The 18624-nt window shown below is 36.7% G+C and overlaps 1 protein-coding gene across 1 annotated transcript in view; it reads right to left on the reverse strand.

The window, feature by feature from the left end:
- Positions 1-18624, reverse strand: part of CALCRL (calcitonin receptor like receptor) — a 66342-nt gene that overhangs the window by 11228 nt on the left and 36490 nt on the right. The window contains exons 3-10 of the mRNA XM_050899768.1: positions 17921-18065; positions 16293-16403; positions 15239-15351; positions 12038-12129; positions 6265-6391; positions 4517-4670; positions 3215-3275; positions 3033-3099 (exon numbers count right to left, since the gene is read on the reverse strand). Coding sequence (XP_050755725.1) covers positions 3033-3099; positions 3215-3275; positions 4517-4670; positions 6265-6391; positions 12038-12129; positions 15239-15351; positions 16293-16403; positions 17921-18065 — 870 coding nt within the window. The remainder of the gene's footprint in view (positions 1-3032; positions 3100-3214; positions 3276-4516; positions 4671-6264; positions 6392-12037; positions 12130-15238; positions 15352-16292; positions 16404-17920; positions 18066-18624) is intronic.

Consider the following 18624-nt stretch of genomic DNA (forward strand, 5'->3'; position numbering starts at 1 on the left):
ATTTGCATCTATAAAACGCTGTCAGTGTAAGACACTAATACATAACATTATTATAGGGCAAAATAAACATCCCTGTCATATTATTTATATAAATAATGGCATAACTAAATAAAAATCTACTCTTTCAGCGGCACCAATGCAAACTAAATGACTAGTGCACTGGCACATCTGAAATCTACACTGAAATCACTACTGCTTTCACTAAAATTCAAACCCATTGCTTTTTTCCCCCCTCCTTCATTTTGATCAATATTTGTCTAGTGTAAAAACTAACATCACCCTCTACTGTTTCATTCCCACACTATTTCTTTAATTGTGGTTGCTTAGGCAAACACTTGTAATTAAACGGTCAACTGAAGACAATTCCAATCACAATGCAACCTATGCCTGCTCCCATTTCTAGTTTCTTTGGCAGGCATCTGACCACAGCTATGTAATAACAGGGACTGTAAAAGCAGCGTTATTGTTAACTTTATGTAATTGTAGGATTTTCAGTGACGTACAAGAGTTAAATTCCCATTGGCTTCTGCCAATTCTCCCTGGCACCCACTTGACAGTCCTCTTCATGTTCTTTGAGACCTTGCTCCTGCAAGTAGAAGCAATGTCTTCTCCCTTGTTATCTAATTTGCAGTTTAATATTGTTCCTTAAATGTCTACTAAAGCAGGTCATGCTTAGTAAAGTGTGAAAATTGTATCTGGCAAGCAAGCTGCTTAAGGAAATGAGGGTTCTGTTCAAAAAGCCTAAACGCATGCATTTCATCTAATGTCTTTATCCCTGGCTTGCCTTTCTGAATTGACATATTACATTTTTTCTTACCAGAAAGGAAAGCAACTCCTTTAAGGTATTTTCACATCACGGGCAAGATGTGTAGTTGTATTTAATCTTTATTATTCCTACATGGTTTTCAAATAAATTTACTGATTGTACTGAGGGAAGAAAAACGCAAGAGAAACACCTTCAGTCAGCTCATGAAAAATATAGGAATATCAAAGGTATACATATTTGTAAATTGCAAAGAGAACGGACACAGATTCTGCCCAAACCAACCCCACAGAGGCGATTATTATGCCTCCAGTAAAATCAAAGGACATTCTTCGTGTTGCCTTGAATGGAAAGAAGCCTTGACAGTCTGGGACTGATCCAGTACATTTGAAATCAGTAGGAGTCTTGCCACTGTTTTCACTGTGACTTTGTGGGGGCCACTGCTGGGAAGGAGAAAATGACCTTACATCCTAAAATGAGGCCATTTCATGGAAGATGGTATAGTCTCATAACTTTTACACAAATTTTTCTGTTGTTATTTAAGCAAGCTCTGACTAATACAAATCATATTTCAGCTTTAAAGAGCTTTACTTAAGTGATATATCTGTGAAGAGACACCTGGACAAAGGAAGTGATAACCCACAAGGCAATGCAGAATAGCATACATGTTCTGGGTGAAATACAGCACCACTGAAGTGAGCAAAAAAACTCCTATGCCTTTCTGTGAAAACAGGATTTCACCTTCTGTGTAAATTAGAGAGAAGAAAAATTGAAAGGATTTAGAATTGGTTTTAAGTTTACAGATTAGAGCACTAGTTAAAGTGTCTTTACATGAACATATACGGCAGACCTGACTAACAGGACAAGAGATTATCAGTAATAATTCACACCCCAAGGGCCACGGATCTCAGTAATTTCACGGGGACTGCCTCTGGCTTCCCATGCAGAGGGCCTCAGGTGTGTCATGGTATCAACACAATCTTCAAAATATAAGTTCACCAGCTAATTTCCCTGTGAATGAAAATGGGAGTCACAAGAACCACAGGATTTCTGCAACGGTCTTCAGAGAGACTTCTCTATGCACAGAATGCCCTCTGCAAATATTCATTAACAATTTGACGGAAGAGGAAGTTCATGTAGATCAGGAACTGAAATTATTTCCAAAAAGTTACTTAATGTTTTCATTCTTAATGAATTTCCTTGCATGAACTGAAAAGCCATAAGAAAAGTCAGCAGACATGTATACAATACTTTTGCCAGATCAGCTTCAAGTGTCTGTTACAGTAAAAGAGATGACTGTAATATATAGTCAGCAGCTAATACCAGTCACATATAGAATGCCTCTACACTGCAGCATTCTCTGCATTATGCATTCGTAGATATTAATTATGTAGACCGTAGTGTAAGTAGGTACATACTAGTATTTTCTTTCATTATGCACCTGTTTCTATTTAGCAATAACCTATTGACTAAATTTCATAGGTTAAATTCAGTCCTAGTATAATTGAAGTACAACGCTGATTTTTATATAGCGGTGTCTTCAGTTACTTCCCTAGAATTTAGTGTCTTCAGCAGCAAACGTTCACATAATAGAGCTGGCATTAACTTGGAGCGTAAGACAGAACACTATGCTCTAAGAGTTCATGAGGACTAATGAAGCAGAGGAGTTGCAAAACCCCGGTGGCTAAAGCACACATTGCTAGATTAGTATCAGAACGGGACAGTCACAGATACTTGCAGAACTATTTCCACTGGTTCTTTCCCAAGGGCCTGCTATAGTTTCTCTCCATCCCGTATTGCCACCCACACTCAGTCCTGACACTCAAGAGCCCTCTTTCTGAACCTCAGCGAGGTCCAGTCTGGTACTTGTTTGGCCACATCAGCACGGTGACACAATGATGCTGGTAGTAGGGTCAACCTGGCAAATGGCCTGGGCAGCGAGAAAGCATTCTCAGCTAAAGGAAGGATTTGAACGTGGCCCTCCAGTACTCCAGGTAATATTTAGTCCTTCCTTGTCACTAGCATTTAAGTGGAATGACAAACAACATTGCAAAACCTGAGTTTCTCAAAGGACCAGGGGTACAGCTCCTTAATAAGGCCAAAACTTGTGTATCTTGTGTGTCTAAGGCACCCACTGGGTTAAGTGAGAGTCCTGCGAATGACAGTGACCTCTAAATGTTAGCTTTAGGCTCTTGCCAACTTTACAAGCCCATGAAGAACAGCCAGAAAACAAATAAGAAAACCCAATTATTATCTGAAAAATGCCTACCAACAGAGCAGCACAAATAGGGCCATGGATGATGTACAGTAGATGAGTATCAGAGCTGATCCAACAACTAGAGAAAACAAACAAGAAAAAAAACATTTGGCATTTTATTATCTGTTGTATTCCCTTTTTTTCCCTTAAAGAAAATAGAACAGTTTTGCAAAGCAAGTTGAAATGCTACTTACTTGTCATTATAATATAAACTTCTAGCAACAGCATGTATGCAGGCAGGGATCAGTGGAAAACCTGTGAAGAAAAACCAATGTTTTCTTCATATGTAAACCTGGCTAATAGCTAAGTAAACTTGCATCTCTTGCAGGAATCTTCTGTATTTTCACCTCATCCAAACTGTATACCTGCAGGGCAAATAAAGTAACAGGGAGCAATTCCATTTCTATTTTCTCAGATTTCTTTCTGAGGGGTGTATGAAACCTTATTCCCGCTGTCTTCTCAGGAAATCCATACCAACACACAGAAAGAAAAGGCAAATCAAATTATAACTTTTTAGAATGCAACAATCAATCTTCATTAACACAGATGTTTTTCAGACTGCAATCTGCAGTAATGCTAAATAGGTAGGTAATATTAAAAAGGTAATTGTATATATGACCGTAGCTTTAACAGTATGATTAACAATGCTGATCATGTCCTCACTGATACTTGCTGGGTGTTCAGAAAACAAGGTCACCTGCAAAACAAATTTGAAACCAGACTCTGGAAATCAGGCTGAATTCAAAATTTGGAAAGAATAAGCAAATTAGTTATCTGGGGTCCTTGGCACTCTGGTGGTACCTAATTTTCAGAAACTGCTGAGCACCTATGCTCTTTTAACCACATCTCAGCCGTGTCTGTAGTGGGACAGCTAGCGACCCAGCTACCAAGTCACGTTATAGCTGAATGTGCCAATACACTGAAGCTGAGGAGAAAGCCCTCCCTTGCACTTTGTGAATACGCTGTTGTGCATTATCTGACATGAGCAGGTTGGCTTGTTAGTTTTGATACTGATACTACTTGAGATCTTCAGCTATTCTGTATTTGCTTAGTGAACAATACAGGTCAAATGGAACTGCTGGAAAAATAAATCCTTGGCCATCCCTAACTCAGTTCTGACCCTCCACCCTAGACATGGCGAGACTTCTCTGAAAACAAACAGTCATTCCTGAATAAACATCTTCGAGATGAGGAACAATGAATAATTACTTCTTAATGTCTTCTGTGTAATAGGAGACTATTTTCGCTATACAAAGGAGGAGTCGCTTCCTGACTCCAGAAATGCATAATCTCTCTTTTAGCAAAGATAGAGGTACATACAACTTCCTACGTTAATATTTCTAAGCCTGTTAAAACACTACAGACAAAGAAGAGGGGTGTGTCATCGTTGTTCAAAGCTACCAGCTCAGAGAAGCAAAGGTACAGATGTTCAAATTCTCATGAAAAGGAGGAAGAGATTGCATTGGCCTGAAAATACAGAACGTGAAATTGCATACCCCAGCCAAGAAGGTAATACCACATCAAGTGTTGTTTCTCAGCAAAAACAGCCACCACAATGAGAGTATGCAGGTAAATGCCTTCACACAGCATCCAAAAGTAGTTGCAACCCATTAGGTACAGGTAGATGAACTGTGACACTTTGCAACTAACCTGGAGAAAAAAGCAGAGTACAATATAAATTTTTAAGTTGCAAAAATCTCAGAGTTTTATTTGCAAAATGGAAAAAAAATACTGCTTAAGTCAAATGTTAATGTGTATTCTGTTTTTCACTACAATTACAGGTTGTTTTTTTTAAATAGAATTTTCATGGAATTACAATTCCATACTTTATGGTGACAAAAAGTTGGTAAACTGAGTCTGTATTTTTATTCTTCAAACATGAGGACCTCGAGATCCTCAAGCATGATGGCAGAAAGCTGTAATGATATTTTTCCTCATTGCAAACATTACCACATATGACCATTCCAATCAATAGGGAATCCTTAAATTATCTGATGGTAACCACACAAGAAAATGTACTTTGATGAGGGTAATCCCCTCTCAGTTTTACCAATCACAACATATAACTACTCCAGAGAACGATTATGTTTTTAAAATGCTTACAATACTTCCAATTTTAACCCAGTCATAACTGCACTTAGGGCCAGTTGAGAACTTGCATAGTAGGTTCTGGAAGGAAGTTCTCTTGTTGGCATATATTTGCATTTAGCTTCATTCAGAAGATATTCTTCAATTGAAATGTTATAACTTATTGTGAAGACTAAAATGTGAGATTATGAAAAAGGAGCAATGGTTAACTTACAGATTTAGACACAATAGATCCTGTTTTTTTCTCCGTCTGAAGTTGCCATGTGTTTGATTGATCTATTTCTGGCACTTAGCTTAAACCAAAAATCAATATTGTTTTACCATGTTCTGCTACCTAACTCACTTGAGGATGATTATTAGCAACTATCTCAAGCTTGTTTTCCAGCACTTTGATGAACTTTTACAGGAGAAGGAGAATTTATCTTTTTACTTGATTCAGCTTCTGGAGTTGTGCCCTAACTTTCACAGAATTTAAATTTATCTTCCAGGTCTAAATAAAAATAAAGCCATAGTTAGGGATTTGTTTGTTTATGTATTTCATTTTCAGGCTCTTCCGTTGCTATAACTCCTAGCCTTTTGGGAGAGGCTACTGATTCACACTTACCCCAGTATTATCAGGAAATGAGAAAAATCAGACCCGAATGGACGGCTTTTTTATTTTGCTTTTTACTTTTGGAATAGAAGGGTCAGCTTTATCTCCTTTCACACACACACAAAAAAATTAATTCTTCTCATTTCAACTGAAGATGGCAAAGTTCAAGCCATAGGAAAGTATCTGACATCCAAAATACACTCCAAAGCTTTATTTACTGCCCTTCCTTGGTGAATTCAACTGTCATAACCTCACTGACATCATCCAGAATAGGCTACTTTCTTGCAGTTTTTTCAGTGCAAAAGTGATTTGTACAAATTCAGAAGAGCAGTTCAGTATGCTCCGTCTCCTAGTGTTTGTACTATTTTGAAAACTCAGATGTGAAATGCCCAAATCATTGTTAGACACCCGTTGTACTATGTAACATGGATACATCGTTACTGAACATTTTAACCTCGCTATATACAACATTTTATCAACTATTCATGTCTCATTTATCTTTTCGGCATGGCTGAAGTTGTTCACATACAAATCAACAAGTCTGCCAAATATACTTTCACTTACTGGATTAGTTGCAACTAACTCCTGATTGTTGGCAACTGCAGTCAGTGAAATTATTGTTACAACAGAGTTGCAAACAAAAGAGAAAAATAGATTTTTATGCAGGGTAATCCTTTGGCAACTCAAGCTCCTAGAAAAGAGAAACAAGAACAAATGAATACACGGGGGGGGACAGCTGTGTGTACTTGGGGACAACTCTGAAATTTTGAAATACTAGAGCTCTTAATTTGATTAAGAAGTCTTACATCAACCCCTTCCTTCAGCTCCAGTCCAAATTTAACAGAATGATGTGAAAGGTAACACCTTCCCTTAAACGCCAACAGGAGGCAAAGCAAGTACATTCAGTTCCAATATGTTTACAATGAAGGACCTGCTTTGTAGTGGCTATCTAAAAAAGATTTGAATGGCAATGATGTAACATGTTTCAGAAGATTTATACCTTTTTTTCGTTAGTACCTGAAGAATTTCCCAATTAGCTATCATACCCGAGCTTGAAGAAGCTGTCTTACCCTATGTTTCCATTTACCCAAACCTGTTAAGATTTTTTGAGGATAATTCCTTTACTCACATTCTTATCATTTTTCTTCCTTAATCCTATAGCTAGAGAAATACCCAAATAAGTAAAATAATGCAAATCTTATCTTGACTTTTGTATATAACTAAGTTATAAACAGTATATAGGATACAATTATAAAATGCAATATATGACTGCATTTAATTGTGTTAATTTTCAAGGTTTGCTTTTAATCTTGCAATAAAATTAAAGAGAAAAATATCTTTGGAAGGGCTTTCTTTTTTTAAACAGAGGTTCCATAATATTAAATAATACTAGAAGTTGAACATAGTCACAGCAAATTTCTGTTTATCTGCCATTCTAGAGGAAGCAGGTCTAACTTAGTGCCATTCTAAGAGGCAGGAGTGCTTCTCATCCCAGTTTCTCCAAAGAAATTCAGCTTTACAGACAAACACAAAAGAAGATAGAAAGCCTGTATGGATATATAAGCAATTCAGATCATTGAGATATTAAGGCTTAACGCTCAAAATTCCCCAAAGAGCAAGTAACGTCCATTTTGTTACGAAAGCAGAAGATCGGTTCACGAAGTTGGGTAAAAATGATCCTTTCAGATTTAAGTTAGGGGGTGCGCAGCACATACAAGCAAACTGACTCGATCAGAGTCATACAGCATACCAGTACCGGCAGTCAGGAACAGAGCCTGGTTTTGCAGGGCGAGCATTGCTCAGAGAAACCTCTCCCACACGCAAAGAGAAGTGATAAAGACTGTGGTACTGTGGTCACTCTCAGGAAATGCTCTTTGGTTTCTTCGCAGAAAGCATGTACTGAAGCCTCTGCTGTAAAGAGTCTGTGCTTTGTAACCACACCTGCCTACCTCCATTTAATAGCCAGCAATACGGAGTGCAGTTGGTTGACAAAATGAAATGACTAACTGGAGGAGGAAAATCTATCACTTACACATGCAACTGCTTTCCACTCTTAGAGAAATCAGAAATACATTGACAAGGTCAGCAGGGGACAAGTCTAAATTGTCACGGGGGGGGGGGATGATCAAGTTTTCTAGCCTTTTCAAATAGCATGCCTGGAAGAAAAGATAACGTATGGACACTGGTGTTTCATTTTTAATTTGAGAGAGCAGGAGAGAGAAGAACTTTATATTTTAACAGAGAAATGCAGATATGGAATAGTCACAAAAGCTGGAGGAGTATATTGAAAACTGTTGAGAATGTGACAGATGAAACGAGAAACAAAATGACCCCACTGAACAAGAGAGACAGTCAAAACAGACTGGCCATAGAGGAGATTGTACTTCTTGGTTGCATTCTTTGCAGCTATCACAAGAAGAGCATATGAAGCACCCCCCAGATACGTGGAGTAAGTTAACGAGTTCAGATATGCACAGTGCAATACCATGAATCAGGCAGACAGTTTCTGCAAGTCAAGCCTTGGAGCCCTGAGACATTCTAAGCCTCGTGTCACTAAATATGGGGGAAGAAAACCACTCCAGAAACCAGTGCTGCCATGCAGCACAAGAAACCTACATGAACCTCTGGTTGCAAAGTGTTATTTGCCTGAAGAAAATAGAAAAGTGTCCAAAATACAGAACACAGGTTTGGATATGAATGAAGCGATAAAGTATATTCCATTAGGCTTTTTTAAATTTTATTTTTGTCTTTCATTTTAATGCCCAAAACACATATAGCTTTGATTATTATAATATGCCGGTTTTATGTTCTTTGAATATGTATTTCTATTTTTTTTTCCTATATAGTTTATATATGAAAAGAGAGGCAACACTAGGTTCCAGCTAAAGGCTTTGTGTAAACAAGTCCTGAAGAACTCTGGAATTCTGTCTGCTTATTGTTAAGACTCAATGCACATGCAAGGAAAAGCACGTACAGCTAATGGGGCCATCTCTCAGGGTCATCCAGCAGCTGTTCCTGTTGAATATTCAAACACACCCATCCACACCCACCTCCACCCATGCATAAAAGGATTGAAAGGATCACCAGACAAGAAACAAGAAAGCAAGACTGATGACATTTAAAAACGAAGACTGCTTTTGGTAATAAGAGGATTTTTTCCTAAGCTTCCCCACCCTCCCTCTTGTTACCCTTCCTATAGTCCTTTTTCTGACTGTTTTTCTTAATGACATAATATCCTTTAATAACTTAATTCTCATAATTATGATCCGAGAACATTTCAATGACCTGCCCCTGGATTAAACCATGTGCAGTAAAATAAAAACAGACCTCCTGCTAAGTTACCTATTTCCCTTCCTATTTTGACTCCTGTATGTCTTGGGCATTAGGAAAAATTAATTTCTCCAATATTTCTCCAAAAGAAAAAAGGTAACATTTTCAAAAGCCCCAGATGTGTTTGAGATCTAATTTTTAAAGGTATTCAAATACTGCAAAATTCAACCAGTGAGATCCACATGTGCACCTAAGGGGAATTATCCGTTCAGCTGAAATTAACTTAAAGTGACTTAGGAACCTCCTATCTCGCTATCATCCAGTTGTTTGCCCACTCTTCAAGCGTAGTGTTGCTATACTCTGTGAGTGCTGTCATGTGATTTGACATGATGCTTGATCAACAACTCCTCCTTTATCTCAGGTGGGGGTTTTTTTGTTTGTTTTGTTTTTCGTTTTTTTGGGGGGGTGGACATCTTCCAAATTATAGCCCCCCTTTCTCTGAATTCACTGTTTTTTTAAAGTTTTCTCTTGCCTTGCTTTTCTTTCTTTATGAAAACCATACAACTATTTTAACAGATTTATAACAAACACATGTATGATCTACAGTATGTAACAGAATGAGAAAGCAGAGCCACTGCAAGAAGTTACTTTTGTGTGTCATGGATGAATTTTCAGAGAGGAAGATCAGAGTTCCAAGTTTATAGACCATTTTATGCTATTAAACCAAGAACTCCAATCCACTTGGGGAACACAAGTCACAAACTGGACAAGTATTTCCAATGAGACAATTTTCTGAAGAAGAAGCAGAATTTCAAATGAAAAAAATAGAATGCACAAAAACATTTTAATCTTAAAAAAAAAAAAATAATTCAAAACCCAAATAGTTGATATTTGAAAAGCTGACGGTATTTGAAAAAACCTGTCATTTTTCCTGTGGAGAAAAGTACCACCTTTCTAGCCAAACCTAAAGATATTCTAATGGTCAGCAATCCAGCAAATGTCACCTGGAAACTATCAATCGACTAACAGAATAAATTTTTTGGAAACATGACAAATTCAAAGGCACCCCCACACAATAGCAAAAAAAAAAAAAGTCCACCTGTTAAAGCTATGAATAATTATACAAGCTTCAGCCGATACATAATACATCCTGGTATTAATCTAGATCCTTAAATACCCTTCTGGTACTAAAAATACTTTAGAGGAACTGTACATCCCAAGAGAACAGCTTGTAGAGGACTTTCTTTAGCTTCCTTTAAATTTTGTTATTTCCTTTTATATCCCAACATAACCACAGTCTAGAAAATGTGGTTTGTGGGCCTGGATTAATTCCATGTGGTTCTCAGAGGAGAGATGATCCTTCTACCAGAGGGAGAAAAAAAATCCCTGGAGGGTTAGACAAACATGACATAGTTATAGCGGTAGCAAAGCAGATCACCTGCTTTTGCAGTAAGTGCCACAAGCCAAGATGAAATTGGCTTGGTTTTCATATTGTAGTACAGAAAAATCATTACTGTCTCTGAACTTTCAAAATCAGATCGTATTCCAAATCTTTTTTTTCTCCTGAGAAGTCTATGTCAAAGCATTTTTCCTGTCACATTAGATATTTCGTCTGTTAAACTTTTTGTGACATTTATAGCAACAGTATAGCTCTTTTTTATGCAAAATCAAGCTTCTTGTAAGGACTCAGACCCATTTTACATGTTGATTTTGGGGAGGGAAAGGAATTTGGAAATAGTAAACATTGTTTTTACAGGTCATCTGCAAATAAATTGATTAAAAACCACAAAAGTTTTGGTTTGTCCTCATGAAAAGAAGTCAGAAAAAGCTGAAAAGTCATCTTGAATATTGGATTTCATAAAGAGAGGCTACAAAGTTGAAACATTCTGGTTTGTTGGGGATTTGTGGAAATGTTGTCCCAGAACCTGGGGAAATAATGCGTATCTAAATTGGAACCACTATATTCAGCCAGATGTGATAAAAAGGATAATTTTTTATCAGATATCCGCTACTCCTCCCTAATCAAAGTCCAGAGCATGTGGAAAGCAAAATCTGAGCTAGCCGCACAGTTGCTGGTGTATGTGCTATTCATATTTAATGTTAGGAAAAAATAAAAAAATGGAGTGAGACAGTACGGTATAGTGGTAAGGAATAGGTAAGACGCTAGAGCAGATCTATCTTATCCAATGAAAAACAATGCAGAAATGATTAAACTAGTGCCAGTTAACAAGGAAAGCCTAGACTGTGCAATGCAGCATTTGGCAGAGATAACAACTCTCTCTCAGCTCTGCTCATTTGGCAACACTCCTGGTTTCACCTTTCTACTAAGCCTCATCAACTTCTTAAAAAAAAAAAACAAAAACAACAAAAAAACAACCCAAACAAAAAACCCCAGTCTTTCATGGGTACATTCACAAAATGTAAAGTAATAAGAAGACTAATTTTAAAAGACCTGTGCATTATATTACAAGTTGTTGTGACAGTGGTGATACACTGCTCAAACTTTCTTTCAAGAAGGTAACATAATAACTGTTAGTCAGTGGATATGACATAACTGTCATAGATATAATACAGTGAATAAAAAAAAACAGGATTATTTTTATTATTCCCATTCCTACTAGCTCTTAGCCTTACTTTCTTTACAGTTTATTATATTTTGTGGCTACCTACTTTGGAATGTTGCTGTACCTGTCATCAGTATTTTTGTTTCCATTTGCTCTTTAGTTTGGTTGATACTTGGCATATCCATGCTTTAACTTATTATTAAAAAAAACCCCAAAACAAACAACAAACCACAAACCCAAAACAGACAAACAAACAAAAATTTTCCCATTTCCTATTTTCAATATATTCTACAGTTTTTGGTTTGTAGATTTGGGATTTTAGGTTTCTGAGAAAAGAAACCTAAAATTTTATTGCAATATAATGTTCAATGCCAAACCAGCATGCTGATTTTCTTCACCTTCTTGCTCCATCTAATTTCACTGGGATGGCTGGTGTTTCAAAGTATTGAAACTAGGATTGTTGCAACCGCTGATATTTGGTAAAGGATTTTAAATATACTTACTTAAAATAAAAGAATATGCCAAGAGAAATCAGAAGTGATGCAATTGAAAGACCATGTCCGATGATGGCCAGGTAATACAAATTCAGAGCAGTCTGCAATACAAGAACAAAACCAAGCACCTGTGATGCAGGCAGAACTATGGTTGATAAAGCACATACTTATACATCTCTTCTGCCTATAAAATGACTATAATAGGATTAAGAAAATAAAAACATTACAGATAATGATGAGTCAAGTCTAGAATCCTGCAAACCAACATCTTACTAAAAATCTCTGTAGGACACACAACAGATTCATTGAAATCATCGCTAGAACTTACCTCTTATCAGTTAAAACACTAGGTTTCTAATATATACTGCTATGTTTTTTCTGAGTATTTACATAAATCTGGCTATTTATGCTACTGCACTGGGTGCATTTCTGTCTGAGGCTTAATTCATCTATTAACACAACTCTTAAGTAAAACATGCTTCCTACAAGAATTTATGTATTTTTTCCTCATAGAAGGTTTTTTCTTATCATTTAAAGATACTTCCTTCAAAGCAAGCTGTGATTATGATATTGGAAATTTAGTTTTCATTCGGCATTTAAGGAAGGGTGTGAAAAAAAATTAACAATGACTCAAAAATAGTGAAGACTAAACAGTCAAATTATAGAATAATGAAAAGCTGGGTAGATACAAAAGGTAAAAATGAGGAACTAGTAAATTAATATTTGGAATATATACAACATGTTATCATTAATTTTTTGAATTATTGAATATATTAAATTCCACTAGTAACAAATCCCTGCTTTCAGTCATGGAATCTGCCTCACAAAGTTTCCCTTGTTGCATTAAATGTAAGATTATAATTTTGCACAAAAGGAAATGAAGATTTTCAGGTTGAACCTTATACTATCACAATAAAGCATAACTATCTGGATTCTATAGGAAGAATTAGAGCATACACACAAATGCTCATGTGCTCCAAACTGTATGTATCCTCTGAACTTGTTATTCCAATTTAAGATAGACTAACTGCAGCTTGCTACATATATTGACTTTTGAAATAAAATAAAAAGATTCCAGGTAAAGCTTTAAGAAGGTTGTAAGATGAGACAAGGATACCTCTTTGCACATGCTGGAATTTTTCGAATTATCATTATTTTTAAAAATGAGATAACTGTAAAAAAACCCAAAAAACAATGCAATAGGTTTAAGTGAAACTTTTATAAAAATTTGGAAGTGAGATAAAACAAGGGTTACCCCTGAAAAGCTAAAGCTTGGCTACGTATACATAATGACAGCCTTTCTAGGACAGGTCCATATCCCATATCACCACCTCATTCAGAGACCAATTTAGGCAAAGGTGCACATTAAGGGTTTAGAAGATTTCTGCACAATTCAGAACTGGCACGTAACAGTGCTACAGCAGGGACTGCTGATGATGGCAATAACAATAAGAATCGAACAATGGACAACAGTCACATTTAGTGTACATTATCTAACCCGCCTTCCAAGCAAAGTGAAAAGATAACGTTGTTTAATATAACAACACACAGAACTGTAGCAAGCAGTAAGGCTTTCTTCAGAGCTATTATTCCATTTAAACAATAGCTTCTGATGCATGACAGAGTTGAAATATGCTGGCGAAACAGCCCGAGGGAAACTAGCTCATTATTCATAAAGAAGACCCTGCACGGATCTGCTCCTGTCTGAGTAATATTCTCTCAATTTCCAGCCAAATATTAGCAAGAATCAATGAATTATAGCATCTCTGCTAGGAGAATTAAACTGCCATTAGTGTATTCAATGTCTCGTGATTTGAGAAAAAGCAATACAAAAGTGCCCTATTATCATCTATTACCACATTTTCTCAATATGGTTTCTAGGTAAATACCCTAAAGCACTCTTGACAGCAGTGATGTAGGCAGTTAGGATCTCTACTAGATGTCAGTATTCTTGACACAATCTGCTATTATTGAGCTCTTTTCCACTAGGTCCAAATTAATTCAGAGTCTATCCTGACCTGCATTTTATATTCCTAGTTCTTGGGCATTTAGAGTTTCAATTTACTGTTTCTTCCCATGACTGCATGTTTCATAAAGAATATTAGTGGACATATGGCGGGGGGTGACAAAATATGCAATTTTGCCCATTATATCCTCACATATCACAGAGTATCTCAGAAAGAGGGCATTTGGAGGTTTACCAGCTTTTTAAAAATTATTTTTATTTTTCTAAATCTGTCAATGGATGGGCACCTTGAAGATAAACTGAAGTCTATAAAAATACCATCTATACATATACCCACATGGGTATGTGTGTGCATAGAGTCTACCTTTGATGTATAGAAAACAACTCTCTCAAAGCATTTTGCTGCCTGGCCTGAGATAATTTTGGATGCTTGCAAAATTTCACTTAAATAAACTCAAAGTATAGGTTTTCCATTCACGGGAGTGGTTTAATGTCTCAGAAACTGAAAAAATGGCACTTGGGAGCCAGGACACAAGACATACATAGGAAAAGGATCACAAGGAAAAACAAACCCTATCTAACACTTCTCATCATTTACTTCCCTTTGGCCTCCGAAGATCTTGTGGTGAATCCACTCAACTACAGCTTGCCTACACTTTTGTAAAAAAGAAAAGATTAGCTCTGCTTTTCACACTGGGGGAAAAAAACCCAAAACCGAAACATCCGAACTCTACTTCAAGCTGCCTTGAAGATGTATTAATCCCAAGTAAAACTTTGGTTGTGCACCTGCTGAAAATCTGTCACTATGAGTTAATTGGATAAACCCATGCACTCAGCATGTCTTGCAGAGATGTGCAAATCTCCTGCAGTTCTGCTGAACTTGGACCCTACTTCAAAATTACAGAGCAAAACGTAAAGGTCTGCTCTTATAAGGCATACACTTTGCTTACCAGTAGATGTCTGTGAATGACCTAGACAAGTACTAGTACCTACACATTTAAAATACCCATAAACAAAAATATGATCATATTATTCAAGCAGTTGAAATCAGCTGTAAAAGACAAAGCAGGTGGGTTGGGGTTCTTTGAGTCTGTTTCGCACAATACATCCTTTTTATTCAATGTGCTTTCTTCTTTTTGCATTTTGATGTTGCATCAACTCTGCTGCCGTTCGAGCTTTGAAACTTGTGAAATTTTTCAGATCAGTTTCTTGACACTGGTAACATGCATTCATTCCTTTCCTACCTTCACTTTTTCATGCGTATAGATATTACACTGGGTATAGTTTGTCCAGGTCCTGTTGCTTTCTGGGTGTCTAAACCAATTCCCACTTGGATCACAGATCTTCGTAACTTTTTCTACAGTCAAAGCAGATAGAAAAACAAAAGAAAAACGCAACAGTCAGCACTGAAGTTCTGTTTCCTGATGCCTAGTATTTAATGAAGAAAGATTGGCAAACAAATGACAGCTTTATTAATATGACTGGAGAGACATTGCTTGTTACTATGAATTCTGAGAAACTAGAGGCCATTGCTTTTGTTTGGCAAGGGCAACTGATGATGTGTTTTTCTTAAGAAAACAAATAGATTTCCCTCCTCCAATCCAGTAGGTATCAAAATATATCAAACTAACTGTTAGAGAACTACCAGATGAAGTGACAGGAACATTTAAATGGCTTGTTTAACGTCCAAGATCTAAACTGAAGTCTGACATCCTACCACTGTAAATTAGGGTTGGACAGGCAGGAAAACATCAATAGAGAAACTGCTCAAGAACCAAACTGGAAAATTTCTGGGACCACATAATGATTTACATCATCAAATAGAAAGAGGCATGAAAGGACCCTGGGAAATACCAAATGCCGCAGAAAGAGACGAGAGTGGAAGTCTGTGACATTTTCCACATGCTCACAGAGGCAAAGTTTAGCCTACAGAAACAGGAAAAGATTCACTTGTGGGAGAAACTCTTGTCGACTTCAACTGCTAAACTGAGGTAAAAGAATAAGTCCTATTTCTGTTTGTCTGTCAGAGAGGAAAGCTCATCTCTAAGAGGAAAAAACTGTGATCTAACTTCAATTTCTATTTCCTAATCTACAGAATCCCTCAAGGACATATTTCAGAAAAGAAAATAAGTAACTTGTCAGTTTTCTATGTGATAAAAGGAAAATGCAAATAATGGGTTTGGAGTTACTGAAATTCTGGAGCATTAGTGACTTGAGTGGGGCAAACAGGAGGCATCAAGCACCCCAAACCTCATTTTATTAAGAAATATGTTGATGTAGAAGCCCATGCACACTTACCTGATGGGTTGAAATCCTGAAAGTAGTCAGGACAACGCTGTACTGACACAGTTCCAGCAGCAACATCACTCCAGCACAACCAGCCATCCCATGTCCTGTTACAGTAAGGACCTGCAAACAAGTAGAGACCTGATAATAAAATAACAATCCTTCTTTCATAGTAGTCTTTCAAAAGTAAGATGTAAGACTGCATAAGGTAAGCTTCTCGCTTCCAGCAATGAGAAAAAAAGAAAATAGAAACATAAGGTTTAGCAGTAGTTAATTAAAACTCCACTTAACAGAAATAGTTCCTTATACGTACATTTCTTTGAACATCTTTCAAAATCCATCATCATTCACCTTGAAACAGTCTACATCTACCATTTACAAACCTCAGATCTAGAGCATGGTAGGCAAAAAAACCTAAATCAATTGAGACCAAATAATTCATGTTAACAAAGAGCCTTAAGCTTGCAAAGACCATTTTACTGAATTTATTTACATTTTGCATGTATACCAAGCCTATACATATGTTTACTAGTTCATTGAAAACACAGTGGTACCCTAGAAGCCATCCAAAAGCCTGGCTGGGAGGCAGCTACAGGTCCTCTGCCTCAGGCAGAGCCGAGCCTGCAGCGGTCATCGTGGACAGACACTTCTCTAAGTGCTCCAGGGACAGGGAATCCACAGTGTCCCTCAAGAGCCTGTTTCAATGCCTCACTGCACTCACATAAATTTTAACATCTAAAATAAACCTCCCTTGAGAATGAGCTGGGGTTTTATAAACAAATCCGTTCCCAAAAGGCACGCAGAATGACTGACCCTCTCTACAAATTTGAAGATGTTTTTAGTATCTTCCTTCAGTTTTCTTTTTAAGACTTAATAATGCCCCTCATCTCAAAGGCTGCATTTTTCAAACTTCATGTAATTCCTCCTCTTCTCATCTGAAGATTTTCCAATTTGTCCAGATCCTTCTGAAGCCGTGATGCCCCAGGCTGGACACAAGCTTACAGTCATACTTGTATCCATTTCTGGCCTCCAGACATTCAGTTCCTCCAAAGAATAATTTCAGAGAAAAAAACTCATTGTAAAAGAATGCAATTACCTCTTCTGGCCTCAAAAGCCATTCAATGTTTCCAGAAGTTATAAAGTCAGAAACAGTGAATACAGCGACAGGTAGAGTTACTGAGGTTAGCTCTGAATGAGTTATCAGAAAAAGCATTAATGACACTAATACAACCCTCAGAGCAGGGAAATTACCTGTATCAAGATACTTTCAATTTTTAAAGGCAGATGTGACCAGGGAGACAGAGGTATTATAAGAGCATGAAATGAAACAAAGTGGTAGGATTAATCAGTCATCATTTTTTAATCTGGATATCTATTTAAATTAACATTTTCTTATCTAATCAGAAATAAAAGCTTTGTGTTACATAAGAAGTGGTGCTATGGGCAGGTAATATAACATATTACTTTATCTTCATGAATCCCAAAGTGACTTTTCTAAAAAATTGTACAAATACAGTTACAGCCTGAAAAATGATTGCTACCAAGGCAGGAAATGAATATAACTAAAGGATCCTGAATTACTGTAATTACATCTGTTGACCATTTGCCTTTGTAAAATCTTATAAGAAAATAACCTCTACCTTCTTTCCTATGAACAGGATCTTGCATAATTTTCTGGTAGCATTCATACTGTGCTGTCATAATTTTATTCCGTGTAACACTCAGTTGAGTGAAGTCCTCCGTCATATTCTGATGCCCTTCAGATGGTATAGCAGTGGCAAAAAACTAAGAGGAAAAAGACTTTTTTTTAGCAAGTCACGTACAAACTCCAATATAAACTTCTTAAACTTCAATCTTTTTAAATATTATATTTTAAATATTATTTTACTGAAGGAAAATGATCTTCAAATCTTATTACTGACAATACCATTTTGTGTTTTTCTGGTTAACTTAGCAATTCCTCTTACTACTGAATCTTGACAAATATCTCCTGAATGAGCATGGGGGAGTAACAACCTGCAAGATTTGTAAATAATAATGGAAAAATGCATAGAAAGCACTGAGACAGTCAGAAGCATATAAACAGCTTTTGCAAAATCCAGTAAAATATATCAAAGTTATGTTAGTCTAGAAGGCATTTGAATCAGGCCCAAAATGATCCTTTATGAAAAGAGACTTCCCATATACTATATGCACTGAAGCTTTTGGCTTGTTTAGAGCTATTTGGTTTCTCTACAGTCTTGTGGACCATAAAGTCAACCCTCAGAATACAAAAAGGTATTCAAAAGACATGACATCCACTTTTATAGTTATTAAAAATAATAATAAACCTTAAGAAAGTGAA

This window comes from Gymnogyps californianus, chromosome 7, assembly GCF_018139145.2.
Source record: "Gymnogyps californianus isolate 813 chromosome 7, ASM1813914v2, whole genome shotgun sequence".
In the NCBI taxonomy this organism is placed as follows: Eukaryota; Metazoa; Chordata; class Aves; order Accipitriformes; family Cathartidae; genus Gymnogyps; species Gymnogyps californianus.